We start from the raw sequence: 27,554 nt of genomic DNA on the forward strand, positions 1-27,554 counted from the left end.
GACGTGTTGCAGTGGATGGGAACGAAGGCACGTTAAGGCAGAGAGTGTGAATGATTGTGACTGTACTGAAGTTTGAATAAATAGCAGATATCGCCTGTGTGTGCATCCCTTTTGAATAAGGCGCGTCAAACTTATCTTCAACCTGGGACCCATCAAGACTTATCTTTGATTTTTCTGTCTTTTTAAGTGTTTTTTTCTAATGAATAATGACCGCTACCTGCACCCACACTGCTCCACCACCATGTCCTCGTACTGTTTGTACACCACGTTATTGCCCGAGTCTATGTACAGGATGCTGATGGGGCTGAGTTTGGTGGGGACGCAGCAGCTGGGTGGGGTGCTGTTGGGGTCCATGGAGTTCATGAGCGTCTGTATGATGGCGTGGTTGGTTGGCTCGAGGTGCGACCTCAGGGGGAAATCGCACACCCCCTCGCAGTGGTACGCCTCGTAATCCAGAGGCGCAATGATCCAGTCGTCCCAGCCCAGCTCTTTGAAATTCACGTGCAGCGCCTTTTTGCTGCACCTGGATTTGGATTTCTTGCCGTGCCTCTTCCCGTGCCGGTTGCTCAGCGCGGTCCTCCGCCGCCGCCGGGGCCCGTCTCCTTTAACCCCCCTCAGCGACACCCCCTCTTCCTCCACCGCCGCCGCCACCTCCTCCTTCTCGCCGCGCGACTTGATCTTCTCCTTCATCTCGTTGAACAGGTTCTCCCTTTTCTTGGAGCGCGTGTAGGCCACCAGGATGGCCTTCTCCTGCTGGGACCGTCCGCTCCTGCCCAGCCCCAGCTGCCTCAGGTCCACCTCGGTGTTTGATTTGCGCAAAGTGACGCGGAGCTGGAAGCAGAGCTGGCCCCCCTGCTGGTAGTGATGCTGCTGCTGATGATGGTGGGGGTGATGATAGTGATGCTGGTGTGCTTTAAACATTTCCCACGCGTCCAAAACTTCCCAGCCGGCTTTGGTGGAGTCCAGCGGGTCCAGAGACCTGGAGTCCAGCAGTCTGTCCGAGCGGCAGGGGTACAGCTGGATGTCGTAGAGGCCCGTCGTCTGCAGGGAAGTCTGCAAATCCCCGGGCCCTCTCCGGAATATCCTTAATTCCGCCCCGACCAGCTCCTCTTTGTCTGAAAGGGTTGAGACATCAAACAGATACTTTTGTCTTCGCAGAGGAGAGTGCAAAAGATCGTCTGCAAGGATAAAAGAAGAAAATAATTGCAGTCAGATTCACTTAGGGTGTACAGTGTTCAGAGGGATGGAGGGGGGGAGTGGGGGACTCACATTCTCCCACAGAGGCCTTCTCTCTCTCTCTCTCTCTCTCTCTCTCTCTCTCTCTCTCTCTCTCTCTCTCTCTCTCTCTCTCTCTCTCTCTCTCTCTCTCTCTCTCTCTCTCTCTCTCTCTTGTTTTTCATGAACCTGCCTGAAACAAACTACAGCTGACAAGTCCTCAGTTTGCATAAGAATAAAAAAAATAACTCACAGTTAACACCACGTTTATTTATAGGTAAAAACTGTGCTTCCTCAATCCATCCACTATATTATGTATTATTATAATGCTAAAGGCTAAATGAGGGTTACGCTTACAGAACCTGCTTTAAGGCTTCTCCCTAAAATTGTAGTTCCCAAACTTCCTTAATTTCATTTCATTCAAACTTGTTGCACATGAACAATTTGAAATTATATTTTGATGCGTGGCTCACAGTGTTCATGTCATATACAGGACATATCTAATCTCGCTTGTTCCAAAAAAAGAAATGTATATTGCGTACATCACCTGTCATTAAGGGGACAAAATTCGTTTTTGATATTGCATTGACAATAATCCAATCAAATCTGGCGACATTTGAATGCCACGCCACTTTTAATCAGAGCCAGCTTGTTTTAATGAAAATAGTTCTGCTTTCATTTCACGTGATGACAGATTGATGATTTATTTCCAGCTCTTTGACAGAGTGGAAGTAAACTTGTACTTCTTTGCAGTCTCTTAAATTTAAGCAGCAGGCAGAACATCACAAATGTGGTGAGTTTTCTTTTTTGAGAACTCTTTCAGAGTTGTAAGGCAAAGAAAGAAAGAAACAAAACAAAACAAGGGGCCTAGTGATGTGAAGGCCCCTGGGTGCTGCCAGACACAACGGACTAAAGGCGACATACTGTACACTCAACTGAACAATACACAATTAATGCATTATTCCCTGCGGGAGACCAGGAGGCCTACAAATATTCCACCAGTGAGACTGGAATATAACACTGTGGAACAAAAGCGTTTACAAAACACATTAAATATCTGAATTTAACTAACAAAAAAGTCTATGTGTTTTATGTGTTTTTTGCTAAAATACATTTTTGGATCAGAATGATTTATGTTTAGCATGTTAGCATATTTAGTTTATGGATTATGAAAGTATAGACACAATGGAAATGTTGTTCCCAAAAAATCCTCTATGTATAATTTTTCGTTTGTATTTTTTTTGCACATGAAAATCGAAAAGATACGAGTGAAGTCATTTTTTATTTCATGCATGTTTCTTTTTCTCGACATTTTGTTTTAGTATACGCAGAATGTATCAAGAACATGGTATTCAATTCATGAAAATTGTTAACGCGAGTTGATTTACGTTTGGATAAGTGAAATCCTTTCTTTTAAATGTCACAAGTTTTCCATTTATTAGAAAACAAGGTTTAAAACCAAAATGTGGAGAGAAATTGTTGTTGATGTGTGGTCTTGTTTTCTTATAAAATAAAGCATATTGTCTCGGTTTATTGTCTCCATTTCCATCTGAACGTTTTAAATATATATGTTCATAAAATAAAAGTGACATGCCTACATCTAAACACCCCTGTGATATAATCTGTAAAACTCTTTCCAAGGAGATATTTGAATGTAGTTGTCAGTTTCCCTCCGTGAGTCCTGCCGAGTCAAACAGTAAAAGCAGATTGAAACCTTGTGCTGGTTACAGTGACTCTGCGCGTATGGTCTGCATTAGGATTCTTCTTTTTTTTATATAAGACCTCAAACAAATCGAATACAAGTTCACCAAATAATTAACAGTTCTGAATTCCCAACTTCCTCATTAAAGCACTTCCTCTCTTATATTTCATCTCATCCTGCCAACGACAACATTCGCCTTGAAACGCGCCTGCACGGACCGACTGACTGACCCAACACACTGTTGGAATTATTGAGAGATATTCGTGTTGACAGTTTAAAAAATGTAGAGTTTTCTTAATTTCATTATTATGTAAAAAGCCAATTTTTTCCATTACGCGTAAGATGCTTGACGGTGGATAATTGGGGAGAGAATGCGGTGGACTTTATTGCTAGTTTAAAACGGCATCCTGTGCACTTTTGTTTGACCTTGTTGCTTGTATTTGAACAAATGCAAAACATGTTTTTGTCATCTATGCCTCTGTTTGGAGAGAGGGGGGGGAGAGAGAGAGAGAGAGAGAGAGAGAGAGAGAGAGAGAGAGAGAGAGAGAGAGAGAGAGAGAGGCCGGTCTGCACCATCTGCGCTTTAATGAGTTACCCCAAGTGCCAAAACTAATTTTCAAATTCGGGTTATTCTTTTTCTGATCTTGCCTTTTGTGACCTCTAAGAAACACCCTGCCTGGTTTTATAAAAATATTTCATTTACCTACAAAAGCCCAAGAAGCCGTAGATCATAGGTGCACTCAGTAAAACGTGTCTCTCCGTGGATGAATAATGCGTAAAAGACGTAAAACCTGTTACTTTACGCGTCAGAAGCTGCCCCCATGTGTATTTCTTTCCTGGAGGAGGCGATTTAAATAATGAAAAGTCCCAGCTGAGGTTCATTCTGCAGGTTAATGCAATGCAACACTCAGGGGATGCTGGGAGGAATCCCAAAAGAAACCAAAGGCGCTTGAGCTGAAAGAACGGGAAGAAAAATAATTTTCCGTAATTAAAGTGGCGGTCGCAAAGGGAGGTTCTGCAGTAAAAAAAAAAAAATGAAAGAAAAACGAACCACTTCACAGCGGAGGAAGAGCTCTTTCATTTTTCCCCCCTCGTCGTTTTTTTGGTGATGTGCCCATCGTGGCCGAGTTGGGTCATTATGGGAGAATAGACAGTGTTTGATATGTTATGACATGAACACTCTATTAGATCACCGAGTTCAAATACTCCAATCAGCCGTTCGATGCCAAGCAGCTCTCAGAGGGTCCAGCTCGGGGTCAGAGCCAGTGACACATCACATCAGAATCACAGGAGAAAGTGAGGCGTTTTTCCTATCAAATCAGTTCACACTGCAAGAAGTGACCACACGGACGAGCCTGTTAGCTTCATACTCATTATTAAAACGTCCTTTTTTTTCTCTGGAAAATGGTGTGAGAACCAATTTCAATGCAGCTTTTGAGCATAATGTATCAAGTATTGTAATACGTTTTTGAAAAGAGTTACATTTCACGCAACATAAGTGTTTTAAAAAAGTTGATTTGCAATGGAAATAATTGCACCTCATCAAGTTGTCATATAATATAATTTAAGCAGCCGACTCTGCACTAAATAAATCCTAATGATGGATATTTTTTGCAGCGCGCAGTGTCGGAGTGTTTCACAACCAAAGATATGTTTTATTTCTCCAGCAAATATTAACTCGGTTTATGTCCCCTTGTGTGTGCTGGATGTGTTTGTGTTTATCAGACTGTGTTTGTCCTCGCAGGCCAGTCTAATCACTTGGTTACACATGTTAACTGACCCAAACACCTGCTTCTCACACCGACCGAGCCGCTCTGCCACGGCCCCCGGCTCCCTTTGTGCAGCACAAGTTGGCTAAACTGGGCACCATAATGACAATAGATTGGATTTGTTTAGAATGTGCCTGATTTTGGGAGTTAACCTCAGTTGTATTTTAAATGTTCAGGTTTACTTCAAGATGTATGCGTTTAAATATCGAAAATGAAACAGCAATCTCTGTTATAAAAAAAACTTTCCTCTGTATTCACATTGACGTTAGAAGCAGAATAGTTATTGCTGCAGCATGCACTGACAGTGATTTACAGCCTTCATTTAGAGAAAGCCTTAATTAGTGTTTTACTGTCGTGTTACCCTAAGGTTAATTTCAGAGTAATATAAGTTAATACTCGGAAAAGGCGAAGTGTTTCGGGCGTCAATTCGCCAAATATATCCGTATACAATCACAAAACTGCTCATGAACAACATATAATCCTATAGCTTTCAGAATATTTCTTGTTTAATATTGATCCTTAGGATTTATTGAGATTTTATGCGCGTAAAAGAGCATTTGCACATTATTTTTGCCTGATCTAAAACGTGCGTAAAAGTAGCCGCTGCGAGCTTCTTTCTATGTACTTTTTTATACATGACTGTAGTTTTTAGCCACATTTTATGGAGAGCTATACAAGAGGAGAATATTAGAGCAGTCAGTTGAGGCCACAGAATTATGGAAGAATGAGCTGATGGAGCTGGCAGCGGACTGAAACCAACCTGTTCCTCTGTCCACAAAACTTGTTATGGTGTTGGCCGATTTCGATGAGCGGAAAAAGCTTGCGTTTAGTCCGAGCTTCTCTGCAGCCGAGTATGTCCTGTATATGGAGAGCATGTATTCATGCGGCACAATAGCGGCTTCTTTGTGATGGCCCACGATGGGGTGCGTAGACGCGAAGATGTCTTTTAGGGTTTTGGATGACCTTTGTCCGTCCCGATGAGAGATCCGGGCTCCCCTGTTTCTCCTCGGCGCAGAGGGAGAGATGATAGCAGCAGACTGGAAACACGGTATATTCCCAAGGAAAACAAGTAGCAGGCCCAGATATAGCGTCACGAATCGAGATGCGTCCATGGCTGGAAGAGTCACCGGGAGATGTTAAGAAACTCTTAAATTCCCGCTCACAGAAGTTGAATTCGTGGGGCCGTCAGAGTCGGAGATGGTGTGCGCGTCAAGGTGGGAGAACTGCTACTTTTGCGCCCTCCGGTCGCACCAGAAGAAGTGCGTTTTGCGCTCTGGACTCCACACAAGAGCGGAGACTGTTGGGCCGAGAGAAACACGCCCACATGGTCGCTCAGTGCAGGGCTTCTCAAACAATTCCATGTCACAGACCTCCAAACAGACGCGCACTACAGCCAACCGACCGCCACAACATACACTCACGAGACACCGTGTGGGAAAGTTTTTGTTAGTGGTAGTTTAACAGCCAATTGCTGAATTTATCTACACTGCCCATAGAGAATAATGGTTTTCTTTATTTTGGATGACAAAGTTGTAATAGCAATGAGTGAATCAAGCAATGAAATTGAACTATTGAAATTGAGTCAATATTGCTCCTTCCTTCATTTAGACACAGTTACAACTAAAATGTCTGCGCAGCATATAGAGCTGTTACTAATTTTACAGCATTAAGTTTACAACGTTGGAAAAAGTAAATGTAGGTCCACGTGATTTTCACAAAAACAAAAACAAATGTATAGTACTCCTTATCACAAAGTCTGTGAGCGTCTGAAAGCTTCCAAGGACACGTCAAATCAGATTAGATTAGATTAGATTAGATTTTACGCGCAGATAGACTGAAAACACGGTTTTTACATGGTGATGCGGCATTTCTTCACATAATGAATTTTGAAACTGAGTTTGACACATTAATTAGAGGAATAGTTTGCGTAAATTCTATGGAATAAATAATACAACAAGGCAGATTAAATGTCGGTATTTTGCGTTTGTGGATGACATTTAAAGAGGTGATAATAAACTCCTCTGAAAAAAAAACATGGGCATACACTGAGGGCAGAGGTCTCGTGCATTTAAATGTAACCTCGAGGTGTGATCGCAGTAAACCTAACATATTTAGCTTTGATGTGCGGTCTTATTCAAATGCATAAAAAATGTTTTAAATAACAATTGTGACCCCTAGTGGACATTGTCGTTCATTACAATCCGATGTCTCATTTAGCCTTCAAAGAAACGAGGACAAATGCTGCATTCACGTCCTCTGGGAAAATGTGGCTCCCCCTTTCAGCTTTCAAGCATGTATTTACATTTGTTTTGTAGCTGATTTTTGTTTTACAGCAATGTAAACACGTCTATGTAATAAACAAATAGAAAATCATCACTTCTCAAATGGTGACAATAAGTAATTTATTTCATAAAATTTGAAGTGAACATATAATTCCCACCACTTCTGTAAAGGTCTTTCTTTATGGCCAGCATTCATACTTCCGGAGGTCAGAGACTCCGGGGTTCATTGCAGTGCAGATCACTTGAACTGCACAGCTCTTCCATTTTAATTCAGTTAATGTACATATTTTTATAGTAATTTCTTTAATATTTATTGTTATTTTTTTACAGCTCTTTCGTTTTAATAAATATATATAAATAAATCAAAGACATTCTTGTTGTAATTCAGATATATTGTACATATTTTTTGAGTATTTGTTTTGTGTTTTTATTGTAATTCTGTTTTCAATTCTATATTTTTGTGTCTTGGTTTTCGTTCTAGCTTTTATGTTTAATTGAATTCACTCTTTCTATGTTATGTAAGGCACCAACACAACAAAGCAAACTCTTTGTATGTGAAACCCTACTTTGCAAAAATAACCCAATTCTGATTCAGAATGTATTTGCCACATATGCATATAGTTTTAATTAGATGTAAATTTGTCATTTCCATCATGTGTTTTGTTAAATATTCATGTTTTCTGATTATTTTAAGTAACTAAACTTCACAATATCTAGTAATATTGAACCCAAAGCAGTGATTTGCCATATTATCTTCACCATGTGTTTATATTATGAATAGGGTAAAACATTTAAATAATACATATCACCATGAAACTTCCCCAGTTGATTACTAACATTTAGAACAATCATTTTCTGTATTACAAGTCTTGTGAATGTTATGTTTAAATATGCAAATGAGGCATTATCTTAATAAATATGTGTTAATTTACATACATTACCAGAACAGAAATCTGATTATTGGATAAAGGCAATTATTGTTTCAATTTGTTGAAATATTAGAGTTTTTACAGAGGGAACACCATGCTTTTAGGACTGAAATATAATATTTGAATGTTAGAATATAAATCAGGCTATGAATAATGTATAAAAAAAACCCTCTGTAAAAACCTTCAGAATATAAATAGCAAATGAAACTTGAAAGTTTGGTGAACTGAAGTGTCACTGAAGTGGAGATTTCTTGCACAGAGTAAAATGAAAAAAACAAATTTTGAGAAAAAGATATTTATTGTAAAATGACATATGTTTTGTAAGACACTACAGGTGAGTAGGGTAAACATTTTTAAACTAATAGATATCACCATGAATTTTTCCCAGTAGATGTGAATGTGTTTTACAACATTATCTAATGCTAACTGTTGGTGAATTTGGGAGAAATCTAGCTACATGTGTAATTTGGATGTTTTTCTTTCTACTAGTCTGAAAGAAGACATGTTATAGAAGCAAAATAGCCCAAATTATAAAACGAATATTGTACCACATGCAGTCATTTGCCATGTGTTCACATTATTTCATCTGCTGTTTTTTCCCCACACAAACAAGGCACACTAATGCAGAACACTGAACAAAGACAGGTGAATTTAATTTCTAAAAATTGTTTCGCCTCAAGAAGGAATAATGATAGACATTGATGTAAGATTGCCATGGAGCTGCTTTAAGCTTATAAAAAAAAAATTGTGAGTTGCAGTGCTTCAGGTAAGAGTGATGGGCATCCTTATTTCAACCCATTTAGTTGTGTTAACCTGCAGCCCACTGTGTGACATTATCTTGGTCCAGCAGAGGGCCTCAGTGATAAGAAATCAAACTGCTTCACATAAGTCACATGCTAACAATAGATCCAGTACCACCCAGTGTCCAGTTAGTGCTTCTTCACAACTCAATCTAGTGATGAACACAACGTTAACATATGGCCCTGCAGGTTATTTCATTGCGATACATTTGCTTCCTACTGTGGGCTACAATCAGGCAAACATGATGTTTGAATGCATTTTAATATGAATAGATATCCCTGATTTCAGCACCATGGAGAGCAAACTCGCTCTTACTCTGAGAGGAAGTCAAAACATGTAACATCACTGTACACATACATACACCTCCTGTCTTTGTGTGTGTGTGTGTGTGTGTGTGTGTGTGTGTGTGTGTGTGTGTGTGTGTGTGTGTGTGTGTGTGTGTGTGTGTGTGTGTGTGTGTGTGGTTTCATATTGTGCACTTTAGCTGGCATCCGTATATAGCGACTCAGTCAACAATGCAATCCACGCTCAAACTGTTTGCATAAATATACCATATTAATAATAAATTGATTTTGACACATATTCATATCATATTAGAATGTGCATAATGTATCAAGGCGTTTGTCACGTGGTCAAATGGCTCTCTTGGGTTGTCAGGCATGTCATTTATGTGTTGATGATGTGCCAACATTTTCATGTAAACACGTCATTTACCCTACATATTATACAGCCTGTCTGCAGTGTGTGGCTCAATATGATGGAGGGGGAGGGGGGAGGAGGGGTTGATGCCTCACGCGTTATGTAACACACTCGGGATGGGAGTCATATTGTGTGTGCACTGTCAGTGGTCTCGCTTCTTGTCCAATCGCGTGTGTCCTCAGTGTGCACACAGCCTCTCCGCCCGACATCCACACAGCAGAGCAGAGCGGAGGCTGGCAGCACCAACACCAGCAGCACCAGCAGCAGAGGAACGACCCTTTGTGCTTCACCGACTCACGCGCATCCTTCTGAGAGGAACCACCATCACACATCCAGGCAAGCATTTCATTTATTGCCCTTTCACAGAAAATCATATGAAACCAAACCATTATTACCATTAGGTTACAAAAAACAGAATTAAACTGTGAGCAGGTGGGCTGAGGAGGAGCTGTTTACAAGTTCAGGAGTATTTTTGGTCGAATCATCCGAATGTTCGCGCACATACGACGTGAACACATGAGGAGGGAAGTTGGATGTTTACATCGCGGTCGCTCACATCCTATGTCGTACTTCGAATTTATTCCAGACGCATCTCCCTTAGAACAAAACATTGCCATCAACTGTGGGGGCGCCAGATGAAACAAAAACAACATCGCTGGATACATCATGATATAATGTAAAATAAGACATTTGTAGGCCGTGTAGGAGAAGATGCCGTTATTGTCAGGGGATATCAGGACACGGACAGGTCGTTAGCCTGTAGAAACTATAAAAATGTCTTGGAAGTGAGGTGGGGAAAACAAAGGGAGGCATGTTCAAGGGTCATTTCAGGGCAATGTTGCTATCTGAAGGCTTGTATTCGTAAAAAAAAAATTATTTAGTTAATTATGAGAATGTCATGTATTTTTAAAGGGTTTTAGCACCATTATCTGTGGAACCATATGGTGGTAAAACACAGAGAATTATTATTTAGTGTTTATCATAGCAGTCAGTTTCGTTTTTATGTATGGGACAAACAACTTCTGGACTATCAAGACATCAGTCTATTGGCTCCCTGCAATGATGATTTATATATTTTATATTTATTTTTTATGGCTGTTGACAACATTTCTTTTTTTATGGAGTGATACAAAGAGATAACCAAAATTCCCTCTATAAAAACCTTTGAATTCTAATATGTCATCAAAATGAAACAATAATTTTTAACCTGGCTTCATCCAATAATCAGATTTCTGTTCTGGAAATGTATACTGCATAATCATATGCATATTATGCATGATTTGCATATTTGAAAGATTAAATGTCAGAAAAATTGTAATACAAATATAAAAATAATTGCATTGTGTAATCAACTTGGTAAGTTTCATGCTATTAGTTAACAAGTTTACCCTATTCACCTGGGGTGTCTCCACAGAAGGGTTGGTCATTTGCAAGTGTTGTGCTGCTTAAAATACAATGACATTTTTCCATGTTCCGAGTGCAATTATTCCTGCGTCAGAACACGGATGCTCAGTTACGATCACATCGTTCAAAACTGCACAAAGCAGTCCGTCGCTTCATCAGTTCATCAGTGTGCATCCAATGTCGTCATCACTGAAATGACACAACTTAAAGCCTCATTAAAAGTCGGGTCAACACAATCAATGGAGCAAGTGCATCATCAAATTGGAGGAAACAGCTTTGTATTAGTCCATGTGCATGATCAACATTAGAAAGCACATAGGATTAATGGATTTATTTTTCACGCCCACGCCATGCTGTTTTAAAAGCAGACCATCTGGATAAGAGGAATAGCTTCAGTGGAGGCTTAAAGGCTTGTTTACCATGCAGTCATGTACACTTTATCCCACTGACAGCATCTACCTCTCTCAGTACATCTACTTCCTAAAGCAGGGCGATTACGTTTGGATGAGTTGCTGGAGTGATTGTGTAGTGGTTACACAGGTAGTTTGGAACACTTGGTCATGCATAAGAGAGCTGAATATCCTGTGTTTGCAACTTAGATAATGCTTAGCCTGTCGCTCAGTGGGTAGCCAATCAACACTGTCTGGAGTCAAGCAGAGGATCCGGGTGCAGGACCTGATGCATAATCCTACTTCACAGGGGCTAGTTCAGGATAAAACTCCATGGAAACAGGCAATATGTCACCACAGCTAAAAATAAATAATGTGACTAACTTCATGTAGAAGAGCATTTATGGAAACACTTCTGTCTGTGTCCAAGCACCTCACAGGGTTTCAGGTTACAAGCTGACACCACTGAGTGACTATCAGCATATTACTTTGTCCAGGCACCGGAACAAATAACACAATGCCATTCAGTTTGAAATGATTTGCCTCCGGCACGCTACTGATCTCTGTCTCTTCATTCTTCACGTTCTTCACGTCACCGCCCTCCTATATTTCCTTCACATGGCTGCTTGTAGTTGCATGAATTTATAAAAGTATTCTCCGAAGGTAGAAAAACGCCCCTCTCTCCTCTCAACACTGTTATTGAAATATTTCTGCCCCTATTCTTTCGCCTCAGATCTGATTTGGGTAACACTGTCTCTGATGCATTATAACCATACTTATAATGCATTATAATGTGCTTATAGCGCTGCTTATTCTTTATAACAACAATCATAACACATTATAAAGTCCTATAAGGTCAAGTATCACACTATTTCATAATTGCTGGTCACTCACTGACGTTTCTTTTTTACAAGAATTATAGTGTTATAATTCCCATAGTTGTATTACATTGTAATATTTTTATAATGCATTATAATCACTGGTATAATGCATTATAATGTGATTATCATATTATAAAGTGGCCATTGGGTGCTATAAGTGAAGTAATGCACTTCCTGATGTATCGGCAGATATAACTTCCTCATTTTTTGCTTTAAGTCAAATAAAAATATATTTGCTACTAAACTGTAAGTGAGTAGCACTTGGATAAGTATATACAGAAGCTCCCTAGGCTCAAGGACACAATGTTCATTCAGTGTGAGAGAAACATTGTACAGCTGAATGGCGAACACCCCCACACCACCTCGACACACTCTTAGATATTTTCTCAGTGAAGGACGGCGTCTCAGGATGAGAGGCAGAAGCCTACACTCAGATTCACACATAATTGGTCCCATCTAGCTGCACCCTTTCCCTCAGTTGCTAAGACTGTTGCTAGGGCACGGCGCTGCTTGGTTTCTAAAATCCGATTGTGCTGTGCCACCGTGCCAGGCTGCTGTACAATGCTACAGTACTGTGGATGCCTGGAAATAAAAGTGAAACTGCAGGCAAGGTGGTGTCAGAAATTTATTTTTGAGTGTGATAAAAGGAGGTTTGATTCCCACATGTCACTGTTCTATTTTTGCAATCCTCTTTGGGCCGGTTTGAAGAAAGAGGATTTTGCACAAGCTGCTCATACAGGGAAATTGGCTTTTAGTAGGTCAAGTGGTGATATCATTCTGTTATTGATGGGGGATTGTTTGTAGCAGCCATGATGAACAAGGATAAATGTAAAAACCATCTGGATGAAGCGAGGGGAAACAGGTTTGGACTCACTGATGCGACAGCAGCACACAGGCCTTGAGGTCAATTACATCATTCCCAATGCAAAAAAAGAGAGAAAAAAAAAACATGTATGCACTTACGCAACTGACCCCTTAGGCGACGACTCTGAGAGGAAATCAACAGGCGAGAGGAAGTGAAGTGATTGTGTAAAATTTATTCAAGCATGAGAGAAATTCTGCATTATTTAGCTTTAAAGCATCAATAAAATATGTGTCTTCTGTGTTTAAATGTGCATGTACCTAACAAAAAGTTTTGACAAGAGTTAGTTTGTACTTTGGTCTCTACTTGTGACCTTTTCTTTAAAAAGAGGATATAATATCGCTCCATCATCTATTATATCTCATGCACTTTGTAGCCTTTGGCAGACAGCCCCCACAGTTTTGGCACAGAAGGATGTTAAGGAGAATTAGTGCCGTTTTGCTCAGCAGTGATACGCTAAAGTGGGACACCTTTCATCTATTACCGTGCTTCATCTGTTCATTCTAATCTGGGACTTTGACAAAAAGCCAGAATATGAAAATAGTTGTACCAATCTTTATTTTTAGCCACAATAGCATGGCTTCATGGGCTGTTGGGTTATTGATCAGCCAAACACTTGGTTTCAGACTGAGAAATCTGTTAGATGTATTGCAATGACAAACATTTATGGTCCCCAGACAAAGTATCTTCATTAGTTTGCAGATTCCCTGACCTTTCCTCTACTGCCACCATGAGTTTGATATTTGTGTTACTTATTGAAAAATCTCAACAGCTGTACTTGCTGCTTTGCATATGTTAGCATGCTAACAGGCTAAACGACGTTAAACATATACCTGCTATACGTCAACATGCTAGCATCATCACTGAAAGCCTGTAAGCATGCAGACATTAGCTGTTCGTAAAACACTAGCATTGCTGTAGACTCTTAGTCCTGTTATCTCATATTTTTATACCTTTTATTTGTTTTGCTGTTAAATTTAATTACCTTCATTTGACTGTTATATTACTAGGCTTGAATTAGTTTTATAAGGTCATAAATTCATCGTGTGTTGATCATGAGCGGCTCTGGTCTTTCTGTGCCATCTGTACCAGGCAGGGGTGTGTGTGTGTGTGTGTGTGTGTGTGTGTGTGTGTGTGTGTGTGTGTGTGTGTGTGTGTGTGTGTGTGTGTGTGTGTGTGTGTGTGTGTGTGTGTGGGATTTAGTGCTGTAACAGAGTTCAGACAGAGGGCCCTTGTTTGTTAAGGGTTTGAGCGCCACGTCAAAACACCGCCACATACACAGACCACAGAAAAAATGACGTACCTTCTTTTTTCTCCTCTTTTTCATCTAACAGAGGAAAACGCTGCGTGAAGCACAATGGGACCGTTCCAAGAATATGAGGTGAGTCTTATCACTGATCACTGGTCACAGACGTCTGCATGTGAAATGAGTCTTTTCTGAACAGACTTGTCTTTTTTTACCCTTGTGCCTCAGAAGGAACTTATTTTTTTATTTATTTTTTTATCATTTTGTCAGTTTAATATACTACTAAGGAGTGTTTAATGTACCATAACAGTTATGGTATACATTTTGATCCCACAGCCATTATGTCAATAAATTGATGCATTCTATTCTGAAAATGAATAAGTATTTGGTAGTGATAATCAGGACTGAAGTTGTTTAAAGGATTAAAACCAGTAAAAGCGGAAAATAATATTAATATATAATATTTCAATTTTTTTAGGTGGATAATTTTATTCTATAAGGACATCAGAGCAACTTCTTTAAAGTGAGGCATGTTAAGCAATGTTGTAAATAAAAAGTTGGATAAAATGTGACCTGACAGTAATCATCAAAGCAAAGGACCCACAATATAAACAAAATGTAATCTTTTATGAATTAGAAAACATTGCCACACTGAAAAAGATGCTACACCAAGTTAAGGTGGGTGTCTCCATCCCTGCCTGCGGCTCTGACAGATGTTGCTTTGAACAGGAAAAGAAGTCACCGGAGAAAGGAAGCCCCCGCAGCCGCATCCCACGTTTGGTCCTCCATCCCTCCCCACCGAAGGACAAAGGTTCGCCTCTGTCTGATTCACCTTTATCAGAGGAGGAGGGGAAGGAGGGCGACGTCAGCTCGGACCACTCCAAACGGACCATCAGCACCAACAGCTTCTGCTCAGGTAAGAAGTTCAGCTCCAGTCTGAGGAGTTCAGGTCTGAAAAAAAAAAGCCTCAGATGCTGGTGCAACATGCATGCAGCCTTTTAATGTTAGCTGATCAAGGTGCAGCTGTTGTCAACTTGTTTCAGACAGAAATAGCTTTTTTAGAAATGAATGTGACAATCTTGAAAGAAGGCAAAATAAGTGATCACTGCTTTAGAATCAAGAGAAATGTCCCATTGTTCTCGAAAATTCGTACAACTCTTTATTATCTCAATGCGATGGCAGATTTTTAATATCCAGATTACTGTGTTTGCACTGTGCAAAATGTTTATCTGCAGAGTAACTCAATATGTCCAATATTTCCCTCTGAAACGGTAAAAGAATTATAAAGTAGCAGAACATGGAAATACATAAGTAAAGTAAAAGTACTTCAAAATTGTAACGTACAGTGCTTGAGTATATACGTTTATTTTATGATGATCTAATTAGGACTCCTTAACAAACACAACAAATAAAAGACAAGCCTGTGTGTGCGGATGGATTATGAGACAAATGGGCCCCTGTTGAGTCCTACATGAGAACTAGAGCCACACATTAAGAGAGAATCTTTCGTCATTTTGCATCTCTTTGTAGATGTTTTGCTCCTCTTCGTCTTTTGGTGTCTCTTTGTGATCATTTTGTGTCTATTTGTGACGTCCAAACAAGAAATGTTAGCAGTAACATTAAACAGGGACCTGCCGTTCAGTAAACCGTCCATGCCTGTGTGTGTGTGTACACTAAGTGTGCATGTGTTTGTGTGTACACTGTGTAAACCACCACGCTAAAAACACCTGACAACTACTTTCTGAAAGTGAGTGTCCATAAAGCTGTGGCGCTATCTGTCAGATAACACCCAGGCTGAACCTTGAGCTCTGATTAACTGTGTGTGTTCGCTGCCTGTCCCGCACTGCATGTTCCTGGCTATTACTGTCTGTGTGCCTGTTTACAATAGATGACACCGGCTGCCCCTCTAGTCAGTCTGTGTCCCCCTCCAAAACCCCGTCAGGCTCAGAGCAGAGTGCCCACAGCTCGCCCATACTCCCCGAGCGCAAGACCAAAGTGAAGAGGGTGAGGGTGATGGCCGAGTGGAGCGGAGAACCACGGAGCGGCTCGAGGCACAAGAGGGAGCTGAGGTCGGCCATGAAAGCCAGAGGTAAAGGTTTGAGAAAAAAAAGAAACTCAGGTTTTTTGTTGGTTTTAAAAACCAACAAAAAACCTGAGTTTCAATATTTGAAGTCTTCACCTGGACTGTGATTTGATCCTATAGTATGAAAAATAATCTGTTTTATGTGTGTTGATTCTAAATCAACTTTTATTATTTTACATGCACGGACCTATATGTACATCACATGACATATATATATTCTGTATTCCAGTGATTCCCCAAAGACCAAAGTACAATAACTGCGTATTTGTCACACGTCAGTAGCTGGCAGTTGTTGACTTGAACAAACACTGGCCGGGAAGCAGCTGCTTGCCTTAAAGGAAAATAATAACTTCAGGCACCCCAGCCAAAAACATTGCATTGTCATGCACTGGTCTTCTTTCAGACTAGTGGAAAGAAAACATCCAAAATATAGATTTAGCTGTTAATTTGACTAATTTGTCTGTTTGCATCTGTACATTTAACCTGAGTTCCTCATACTCTGCCAGAAAAAGCAATTCACCAAACTTTACTTTTCAATCCTACCTATATTTTTGAAGGTTTTCACCGAGGAGTCTGTTCATATATCATTTATAGAACATTTTATTCCTAAAACAGGGCTTTTTTTAAGGCTGTTGACACTGTTTTCTTATTTATGAAGGGATACAAAGAGATATCGAAATTCCCTGATTAAAATCCTTCTCTTCTAAAATGTCAACAAAATACAATAAACATTTTGAACCAGACTTTATCCAATGTTCACATTTCTGTTCCTGAAATGTCTGCACATGAGCTTATATTATATATATATATATATATATATATATATATATATATATATATATATATATATATATCCTCTTCATTTTTATTTTAGAAACATTACATCCCAGTCTTTACCCCAAAATCTTTTAATCTGAGGAAGGAGAAAAAAAAAAGCTTGATCATGAGTAAAAAATGAGGAGGAGAGCTGATTGGTTGAAGAATAGATCTGGGAGCTTAGTCAATTAGGCTGATGAGCAGGAGGTTAGTATACTGAGTGAATGTGCACACACAACAGTTGACTCACAAAGTGGTGGAGGATCACTTGCTTTATTTTTATTTATTATGTTTGTCACAGTCATCACTAGACCGAGTAATATGGTTTTGTTCGAAGGCAAAAGATGCTTCTCAGGTATGGCTTTGAATTTCATCTTTTATCATTTCAGCACAACATTTAATGAGCAGTCTCTACTTAAACGATTAGGTCTGAGAAGTTCTAGGCTTCGGTATTGTGCCGAAGACTCTACAGTGAACGGATCGTCTTCCATACAATGAAGTTATTGCCTATTTCTGGAGTTTTCATGGCATTTGTAATCATATGAAGTGTTGTATCTGTATGTCTTCAAATTCGCATTAGTCTAACAAAGTGTATAGATTACGGGGAGTAGCCCATCCAAAAGCTTTTGTATGAGGATATATGTTTTGAGCTGTGTTAGCTACTTGGTCCCTCCATCAGGAGACTTGATGGAAGTCCTGCTGACATGAACTGTAATATGATAGTTAATCCTGCACTTAATCCTAATATGTTAGAGTGTGTTTATTGCATATTTTTGTTAGGCTAAATGTTGAGGCTATAGCTTTTTCTGAACTGCAACCATTGATGTTGAGTGGATGTGTTAAATGTGTTAATGTAAGACATTTATTTAATGTGTCGGAGTAGAACAAGTAGAGATGTTGTAAAGTCAGCAACGTGACTCAATATCTTATCTCAAGTTTGCTAACATTAGCTCATATTTGTTTATTAGCCACCACTTGGAATGAATTCAACGTTTGTATTTAAAGGGAGACACTACAGGCAAAAACTAAATTTCATGCACTGGTCAATTTTGAGCGTTTGGGTTATTTTGCTTCCATATGTGTTCTTTCAGACCAGGGGAAAGAAAACATTCAAACTATCCATTTAAGTGTTTATTTTTCTTAACTTTGTGAATTAGCATCTGTATATTTCTGCTAAATTCACCAAAAGTAAGCATTAGATAATGCATAATTTTCATATTTAAACATACAATTTCTGAAAACTTGTAATACAAAACAATAAATGTCTTAATGTAAGTAATCAGCTGGCTAAGTTTTCATGGTGACAATAAATTAGTTTTTGTTTTGTTTTTTACCCTGTTCACCTGTAGTGTTTGCCCCTCTTTTTAAAAAGAAGATTGGGTTCTATCACGTCTCAAAATGAGACCGTCTCTCTTTAAGTGCTAAAATACTGCTGCTTCACTCTGCAGGTAGCGAGGCAGACTTCAGCTCCTCCAGCAGCTCAGGCAGCCTAAAGACCAGAGAGGGCCTCGCCTCCATTTCAGCTGGCAAGAGAGCTCCTTCACGCAGGTATGAGGTTCAGATGTTTGTATCATCAGTCTGGTTTGCTGGGGTCACTATGAGACTAAGGCAGTTCTAGCGTAACTAGAATTCCATTTCTAGTCAAAGATTTATGTTTTCTTCTATCAAGTCGCGGCAGCTACATCAGACCGCTCCCAGTGTTCAAACCAGCCGGGAGCCCCACAGCCAACCATGATGCAGAGCTCTACGCTCCCTACAGGACTCCTCCCATAGCAGCCTCTTCAACCAACAGCAGCAGCTGCAACTCCAGCCCCACCGCCAGGTACCAAACATGGCTTTCATATCATGCATTATTAATAATCGCAGAACCGAGATTGTGGGTTTTAAAGTTGAGGGAGGAGAAGTTGTTCATCAGTTGTTGTGTGACCTCCTGGTCATGCCTAAAATATCCACATCTTTCCACTTGGATTCATTACAAATCCAACCTTTTCTGCCTGAGGGAGGAATGAGCTGATTTTGGAGTCTTGAGAGATTTGTACTGAGGCTCATGTGCAGAATAACGATGAGTGAGTGTGCGGCTGGATTAAGCTCAGACCTTTATCGTTTCCTCTCTGCAGCTGTCTGGGTTTATATCGGTCATGATTTGGCTGTGGTTGGATTAATGAGGATTTATTATAGCCAAAATCTGAATATGGTACCCAGACACTGACCCTACTAGAGACTCGTAACAGGATTAGAGTGAAATCACCTTGGTTCGGCAGAGAGAACAGGGTCATAAATATTTCACAATTATTGCGTGAACTGAATAGTGTTTGGGACCACCATGGACTTCTGACATGGTGCTCCAGGCTTTGTATTACTTGGAAGGTTTACTTCTTAGGCTTTTTATGTTTGTTGGCAGCGCAGCCCTGCATATGGTTTAACCTAAAAATACTCTCGGCGGTATAAATGACAAATTTGCAGCCTTTTGCGTTTTTATGCAGAAGCAGAATCTGCCCTTTTTTATCTTTCATTTACAGCTTCCATAAATGGAATATAACCCTCCACTGTTGTCACTTTAGGACACTTGGTGTTAGCTTTCCGGACACCAAGTCAGTGGCATGTTTTGCAAAGGCATGCTACCTTCTCCTGGGTTTTTATTTCTGGCTGCAATGCAGAGCGCTCACATCAAAGCCTCAAGTATCCCAGGTTGCTAGGATATTGTGCTAGTGAAAGAGAGGGGCTTACATGCTGCTTTGCATATTTTTCAAATCCACCCACTCATCCTCTACAGAAAAAAACACGAATCCTTTTTCAGTTCTTTGATAAAACACTGATCATAGGACATGCAAAGGGCATTTGAACGCTAATGCAATTAGCTTCTAGATTAAGGTTTTTCCTAGTAAGGTGATTTCTTTCCTTGTGGACTGTGCTTGTATTGAGATAAACCAGCATTTTAGGTTTTTTTGCCTCTAGTCTACATGCCAGTAATCCTGTGTCAGACAGTAATTCCAAGCTTCAGAGAGCATCTGCCCTGGCAGCACTCTCTCAGCTAGACAAATTACTGTCTGCATTGAGCGATTTGACTTTTAAGCATCACATTGGCTTGTTTTCTGCTGATTCATATTGTCTAGTTAGGAGCTGATGGATGATGTTGATTTTAAAGGGGTAAACCTGGCCTTTTTAAAAGGGACATATTATTATACTTATTTTCAGCTTCATACTTGTATTTTGGTATGCTTAAATTTTCACATAAACACTTAATTGTTCTTATACTGCCTGTATGAATATTACTTTATTCAACCCCTGTCTGAAACGCTCTGTTTCCATCTCTTTAACATTCCCCCCTCAAAAAAAAGACCAGTGTGCTTTGAATAGCTTGCAGAAAAAAATATGGTCCACCTTTGCAAAGGTAGTTCTCGATATGTGGTTGGAGATATTCAGATGGGGGCGATAATTCTAATGATCCTGCGTGTGAAATAGGAAGGGGAGCCAAATCTGAATTTCTTATTGAATCCCATGTTTTCAGACCGAGGCAGCTCATAATAAACTGACTGAGTTGTCTTCTTTCAGTTTGTGGGTTGGTAGGCACTCCAGATACCCAAATGTATGTGCACAAACACTGAGGTTCTGTTTCTCTACTCAACAGAAGAGCGAGCCTGGGCCGCTACCACTCCTGTGGAGACAACCATGGCATCAGACCCCCGAACCCAGAGCAGTATCTCACCCCTCTACAGCAGAAGGAAGTGTCCATCAGACACCTGAAGACCAAGCTGATGGAGTCTGAGAACAGCGTCCATGACAGGTTGGTTCAGATTTGGCAGCACAGAAGATGCTGTGACTCTATATGTAGTTTAGCATACAACTAGAAACTTGAGGAAATGGCTAGCCTGGAAGTATGGCTAGAAGTAAACCAAAACTTTTTAAAGCTTAAGCTTTGGAGGTACAGTTAGACTGGATTTTGTATATAGGGTTGTAAGCATAGCCTGAAGGAGCTAGCATGGCCAGCTGGCTAACGACAACCTCTCAAGTTGTGAGTTAAACGGCTTCATATTCACTTGTCCCTTCTGCTTTTAATATTATGCTAAGCTAACTGGTGGATGGCTATAGCTTCATATTTAGCATATGGATATGAGTATCAATCTTCTCGTGTAACTTTCAGCGAGAAACTTTCAAACTATTCCACAAATAAATCTATAAATGTTCATTCCTCTTTTATTAGAGAGACAGAGGTTGAGGAGCTTAAGGCCCAGCTCGGCAGAATGAGGGAAGACTGGATAGAAGAGGAATGTCACCGGGTGGAGGCTCAGCTGTCCCTCAAAGAGGCTCGCAAAGAGATCAAGCAGCTGCGTCAGGTGGTGGAAACTATGAAGAGCAGCCTGATGGAGAAGGACAAGGGCATACAGAAGTATTTTATCGACATCAACATCCAAAATAGGAAGTTGGAGTCCCTGCTGCAGAGCATGGAGCTCGCCCAGAGCGGTGCCAACCTCCAAGATGAAAACACCTTGGACTTTATCTGCGACAGCCCCGATGGCAGTGAGAAGAAGATGGTGGGGGAGGAAGAGGGTGGGATGGAGCTTGGAACCCAAGGGGCGGAGGCGATGGCGGACAGCGGGCTGTTGGTGAACGATGAGATGGCCAACAGGGCGGACATTTTAGACCATATCTTCATGTCTACTGCGGTGGATTTTAGTCAGGACTTGAGCATGAAGCTGAGTGCAGTGTCTGGGCCTGGGGTGTCTGCGCTGTCAGAAGAGGGACAGTTGATTGATGAATTTACTGCTCCAGCTCTACCAAACACAGTTTCCACCACCGTCACCATCTCAAGCACAACTTCCCTGCAGAACACAGAAGATAGAGGAATCCAGACTGAGATGACACCCTTGTCTCCAGACCTGCAGGCTCTGCTCCTCCAGCTGCTCAATTTCCACGGGGCAACAGCTCTGTCGGCCTCCAGCAGTCTTCTGGCTCTCCCAAACCTGCCCACATCCACTGCCACCACCGCCGATCTACCCGACTCAACACCTCCCCCGCCCAGTCCTGCTTCCGCAGAGAGTCCCGAGACCTCGACGGATTCCGGTATGTGCAACTCGGAACCGACAGAAAGCCAACAGTTCATGGAGGAGCTGGATTTTAGCGTCGTCGAGGAGGAACATTCTCTGTCGCCGGGAGTAGATGTGGTCGAGAAGCGTTACTGGAGCAACAGCTTCCTGGTGGATCTGGTTGCAGTGGCAGTCCCTGTGCTACCCACGGTGGCCTGGCTGTACTCGCGACATGGTGTGGACGGAAGCGCTCCGGTGTACAACATCGCTGCTCTCATCAGGGGCTGTTGCATCATGGGATTGCACTCTCTTCGTCACGTCGCTCACAGGCCAGATGCGTAAAGGCTTGGACCCCTTCCGCATGCACACATTGAACTAAAAGCACTTAAGCATCTTTTCAAGAGTATTTGTGAGATTTGTTGTGTGTTTTTGTTGATCACTTAATATCAATGCAGTTATTTTATTTGTATTTTGTTTCCAACACTTGTTACTTTGCACTGTACAGTTACCATGATGGTGACATGAAAGGGATTATTTATAAAGGGGGGTCATTTATTTATTTTATTTATTTATCATTAACATGTATATGCTGATCATCTTGGTAGATGGTTATGTGTTATCATCAACTTGTGGTGTCCCCATTGTTGTCCTCGTGTTTAAAAGGTAAAACAATAAATAAAGTTCTTTTTGTTAGGATGAGGTCTTCAAGAGGTGAAAGATTGAATGTTTCTTTCGGTTTGATGGGTTTGAAAAGTCCACAGTTTTGAGTTATTGTCCTAAAAGAATCCTTCAGCCAAAGCTTTAATATGAGTTCACTGTTATTGTTTTGTGAAGAAGTATATATATTTTTTTTCCCTTTCCTGGGAGTAGAGCTTTATTCGGTACAGCCTTGTGTATTGTTCATAGAAATAAGTTAATGCTTAAAGCAATTGACACTTGTTAATGTGCCTGAGCTATGTGCAATACTGGTGGTTTACATCAAATGTCCTTGTATCTTTATTATTAAAGCATGATCAAATTGGGCCATGTTTTGTGACTTTCTTTTGGTGCTAGATGTTTGTGATGGGGGAGGGAAATTACTAAACTGGGACCAAAGTTTGACTTGTGTAAGACTTATGTAAAAGTGATATATTATAGACCTGGGAGAGCCCAAGTTCCTTCATTTGCACAAGATGTTAACATAAATTAATAAAAGTCTGAAGCCATGTGTAACCAAGCGGATGTTTCATGACGGCTCCTCTTACGTAAAAGCTTTCAGGCTTGTATTTTCAGACAGTCCCTTGGGTTGTGGCGCTGACAATGTAAAGTGCATTAGATCCACTTTACTGGGATCTCTCAGAAGCTGTAAAATGTAATTTGTGCCCTTATACTTGCAAAAACTGAGTCATTGCCAGAGCCAATGTTAGCACGGAAACACTCCCAGTACTTTGTGTCATTACATAGTCACCGGAAATGAAAGAAAAAGCTGATAAGTCTAAATGAACTGGCACTTGGCGTCTTTGCCATGAAAACTCCATTTCCCTGTTCCACTCTGCCATATGGTGACGTATCTTAAAATTGCGTAAGCATGACCTCTCGGTTCATAAGACTAGCGAGTCATTAGATGCTGTAATTCCAACACTTGTTTGTGGATTAAAATAAGTGGGAAGCAAGAAGGTTGTAAATCAATCCAGCTGTGAAAACACAATTATTGTATGATTTGAGACAATTATTCACCCATTTAGCTTGTTCCCTTTCTGAAGCCCCGTGACGTGCATTTTCTCTGCAAAAGTGGGTCAGTCTCCGAGAGGCAGGCAGTGTCCCCTAACAATAGGGAAGTGACATCATTGTGATGGAGGGCAGCTGAGCGATGACAACGGTCTGTCAATCCAGTTAAAGGACATCTTAGTGTCCGACATGTTGGAAGACACTGCAGGTCAATAGGGTAATACCTTTAACTAATACATATCACCATGAAACATCTCCAGTTGCTTACTTACCTTAAGACAATTATCTTTTGTGTTACAAGTTTTCCAAAATATGTTTAAATAAAATAGAACTTGGCATAATCTTATTAAATATGTTCTCATTTGCATACATTTACAGAACAGAAACAGCTATAACAGCTATAACTTCTTCAATAATTGATGGTTTTAAGGGGTCATTTAATTTCAGATATGGGCAGTATTTAACCTGAAATCCAAGATGGCGGCAAAACATTAGGGGCGTAAAATCAATAAATTGCCAATATATAATATATCCCCTATCTCGAAAGGCAATGATCTTTGAATGTGAAACTTCATCTGTAATGTTATGTCCGTTACACTGCCTTAGTGCAGTCCTCATCACTGTCCTCTAGTTCCTTAGAGACTTGATTTAACGTATTGTCACAACACGTCACTTGGCACGATCCACATGCAGACGTACATGGAAGCCCATTCTTTCGGCAGCTGCAACGGGGCGTACTACAAGCTGTGGTGCAGTTGCAGTGTATCATTTTCAGAAGATTGTCTGGTGCAGCATTCATGGCAGTCATGATGGGTACGTATCGATTGTCTTCAAGTCCCCAGCTCCAGTCCAGAGGATTAAGGTCACTCTCCATCCCCATCCAAACCATGACCTGGTGGTAAACTCGGAGACAATGAAACTTGGTGGCAGATTCCGTTGGGGGAAGACGTTCAGGTGTAATGAAAGACTTAGCAGCAGCGACCTTTTTGTTGAATATGCTGTGACGCATGGCTGCCAGAGAACATGTGCTCTCCCCACCAAATATAACGGTCATCGCTTGGCTGCCAAGGTTCTCTATTTCAGCGAGGCTCACGCCTCTCGAAGTGAATGTATCTACACACAACTTGAGTACTTGATCATCTTTCACGAGTTTTTGAAAGACTGATTTCTTCCCAACGCCATACACACGAGACTGTTGAATCACATCCTGTGAAGGAGTGCAGGAATAATAGTTGGGTGCATAACTTATTCCCGAGAAGATGCTTCATCCGATTGATGTCGTATACTTTCAGATTGCTTCTTGACTGGTTGTCTGATCTGAAATATAGTGGTTTCCCATCTGCCAAATAGTAATGAAGCAGAAGCATCAATAAATCCGTGTCCTCTTCGATTAGTGTGGTGGAATGCAGAATTCTGCTGTTTACTGCTGTCTTTGCAATGTCCACATCAGCGTCCCCTTCTGCCTGAATAACTGTGCAGCCCACTTTCTTCAGCTGATCACCTATTAAGGTGATTAGTTGTTGCTTGTTACTGCCGATGGATAGGAATTCATCTCTCTTTCCGTCAAATTCGGTTTCACCGGTCAAGTTCACAGTCGGATACCTGTTGGTTTGTTATCCTTTATCGAAAGACCTGCACCATAGCCATCAAATACAACAGTTGCTGCCCCATAGTGCCTTATTGTGAAGTCCGCATATGTTCCGGCTATTTTACCATACGTATCTCCCTTCTTCCACTTGAGTTTGTGCAGCAAGGATCCTCCATCAAGCACATATCTTTCAGTCTGAGGGTGTGCTGAAGGTGTGGTATCAGGTGCTCCTTCACATGCCAGTGCCTTGGTATAGTGGTCATTGACGGCTTCAGCGAGTTGAGGTTTGTCGGCCTTCCTCAAGATCTTGTTGTCCTTAAAGAGGGATGGTGTGTATGGACTGAGCTCATACCTCATCACTTCCTCAAGTGACAAATCAACTGTCTGGGATACCACCATGAATCTTTGGAACAGCAAGCTGGGAGCAACCTGGACAGCAGATGAATTTCCCAGGGTCTTCACTTTCTCTTTCCTCTTAATAGAGAAGGAAAACACAGGTTGTCCAATCATTCTCTCGATGATTTTGTTCCCAACAGATTCATATTCATGCACGTTGATGTCTTTGTTCGCCACGATACCAATGATGACATTTCTTAATGCAGGATCCGAGGAGAAGGGTGAAAATACGCTCAGCTTCGTGCTTATCTTCGAGAGGTCGGATGAGTCTCTTTCGATTCTGGCACCCGTTGCTTCTTTATGCTGTTCGCTTGTTGTGTATGTGAGGTCGTTAAAGTCCTGCATGGCGATGTTGACCTCAGATGTTATGGGGGCTGACATCTTGGATTTCAGGTTAAATACTGCCCAGATTTTAAATTAAATTAATTATGTTTCTATCACAATTTTTATAGTATATATACATTTGTTTTAGTGATTTTGAAGCCCGGCGGCGGCCATCTTGGAAATGACCCAGTTTTAACCCATTTCCGGAGGTCTGATTTTGGTAGACTTTTTTTTTCTGTTGATCAGTATATCCAGTAGGAATGAAAACCACTGAGAAACCTTTTGTTGCAATTTGCTGTGGGTCAGGTGGTTGTTTGTCATAAATTGACCTGTCTACTAGCCAAATGTGATTGTTTGATTTTGTTGACCTATTAGAGGCAAATGTTATTACAGAGGGAGTTTTGGATATCTCTTTGCGTCACTCCATGAATCAGAAAATACTTTCAACAGCCATTAAAATAAAATAAATCAGGCTATGAAAGATACATGAACAAAGCCCTCAGTAGAAACCTGACGAATATAGAGCGGATAGAAACTTCAACGTTTGATGCATGTAAGTGCTAATGAAGTGGACGATTTCTGGCTCAGAGTATGAGACACTAAAGCAAGACACTACAGGAGCATGGTGACAAGCTGATGTTTAGCAGGTGTAATGTTTGTGTACTTATGGACCAAATTGCATGGCATTCCTTCCAAATAGATCTTTGAGATATTTCGGTCTGGATCAAGTGGTGGAGTGACTGACCGACAGCCCTGGAGCCACAACACTAGCATGGCTTACAAAAAGCCCAAATCAATATCATGTTGTACTCATAGCAACGCGAAATAAGCATGTAATATGTCATCCATCTGTAACAACACTTCATACTGTTACAAATAACTGTAACAGGCAGCAGACTCGTGACCAAAGTTATTCACCTCTAGAGGTATGAATCAAATAATTTTATTAAAAACCTGTGTGGGGTTCTCTGTTATTCATTTTTGGAAAACAAAAATGTGCAAAATGACAAAACAGATCATGCATCTTTTCTAAATGAAGAAAGTGCATTACTTAAGACAATACAAATCCACAGATAGTTTGTTGAATTCCCTTATAATAAAAAACTGCATTTAATTAAACTCCTAAAAGACAAAATTCCCCTCAAAATGAAAAATATGTATTTTTCCTCTAACCTGTAGTGCTATTTATCAATCCAGATTGTTTCGATGTTAGTTGCAGAGTGTTGGAGATATCGGTCGTAGAGATGTCTGCCTTCTCCAATATAATGGAAACAAACTGATGGGAAAATACAGAAACTGAGTGCTTAGCACAGCAGGTGACAGGAGGTGAACTGCTGATGAACTATAGATCAATCAAAGAACAATCCTCAGTTGATTGATCAGCACATCTGCTATTTACTGTAAACAAGTAATAAACCAAGGACGTTCCTATGATCT

General features: G+C 40.6%; 2 protein-coding genes across 4 annotated transcripts; one reads left to right on the forward strand and one right to left on the reverse strand.

The window, feature by feature from the left end:
• Positions 1-213: 213 nt before the first annotated feature.
• On the reverse strand, positions 214-5,798 carry gdf6a (growth differentiation factor 6a). The gene is made up of 2 exons (XM_029452109.1): positions 5,447-5,798; positions 214-1,178 (listed from the first exon to the last, which is right to left on the reverse strand). Exons 1-2 carry the CDS (start codon positions 5,796-5,798, stop codon positions 214-216), a joined length of 1,317 nt encoding a protein of 438 aa, XP_029307969.1.
• A 3,796-nt stretch (positions 5,799-9,594) lies between these two features.
• Positions 9,595-23,124, forward strand: sybu (syntabulin (syntaxin-interacting)). Of its 3 annotated transcripts, none has more exons than XM_029451840.1 (8): positions 9,595-9,733; positions 14,268-14,314; positions 14,909-15,095; positions 16,068-16,268; positions 18,527-18,626; positions 18,748-18,900; positions 20,707-20,862; positions 21,280-23,124. In XM_029451840.1, the coding sequence occupies exons 2-8, from the start codon at positions 14,291-14,293 to the stop codon at positions 22,442-22,444; spliced, it is 1,986 nt and encodes a 661-aa protein (XP_029307700.1). In that variant the 5' UTR covers positions 9,595-9,733; positions 14,268-14,290; the 3' UTR covers positions 22,445-23,124. The 3 variants fall into 3 exon arrangements, with proteins under 3 accessions (XP_029307700.1, XP_029307701.1, XP_029307702.1); XM_029451841.1 differs by having other exon boundaries at positions 16,122-16,268; XM_029451842.1 differs by lacking the exons at positions 9,595-9,733; positions 14,268-14,314; positions 14,909-15,095; positions 16,068-16,268 and adding an exon at positions 17,279-17,433.
• The last annotated feature ends 4,430 nt before the right edge of the window (positions 23,125-27,554 follow it).

Source organism: Cottoperca gobio, chromosome 16 (assembly GCF_900634415.1).
Source record: "Cottoperca gobio chromosome 16, fCotGob3.1, whole genome shotgun sequence".
Lineage (NCBI taxonomy): Eukaryota > Metazoa > Chordata > Actinopteri > Perciformes > Bovichtidae > Cottoperca > Cottoperca gobio.

Coding starts and splice junctions, on each gene's coding strand:
- gdf6a (XM_029452109.1), bottom strand. CDS start 5,798: ATGGACGCATCTCGATTCGTGACGCTATATCTGGGCCTGCTACTTGTT. Junction 1,179..5,446: donor TTTTGTGGACAGAGGAACAG/GTTGGTTTCAGT, acceptor TTATCCTTGCAG/ACGATCTTTTGCACTCTCCT.
- sybu (XM_029451840.1), top strand. CDS start 14,291: ATGGGACCGTTCCAAGAATATGAG. Junction 18,627..18,747: donor AAGAGAGCTCCTTCACGCAG/GTATGAGGTTCA, acceptor TCTTCTATCAAG/TCGCGGCAGCTACATCAGAC. Junction 20,863..21,279: donor GAGAACAGCGTCCATGACAG/GTTGGTTCAGAT, acceptor CTCTTTTATTAG/AGAGACAGAGGTTGAGGAGC.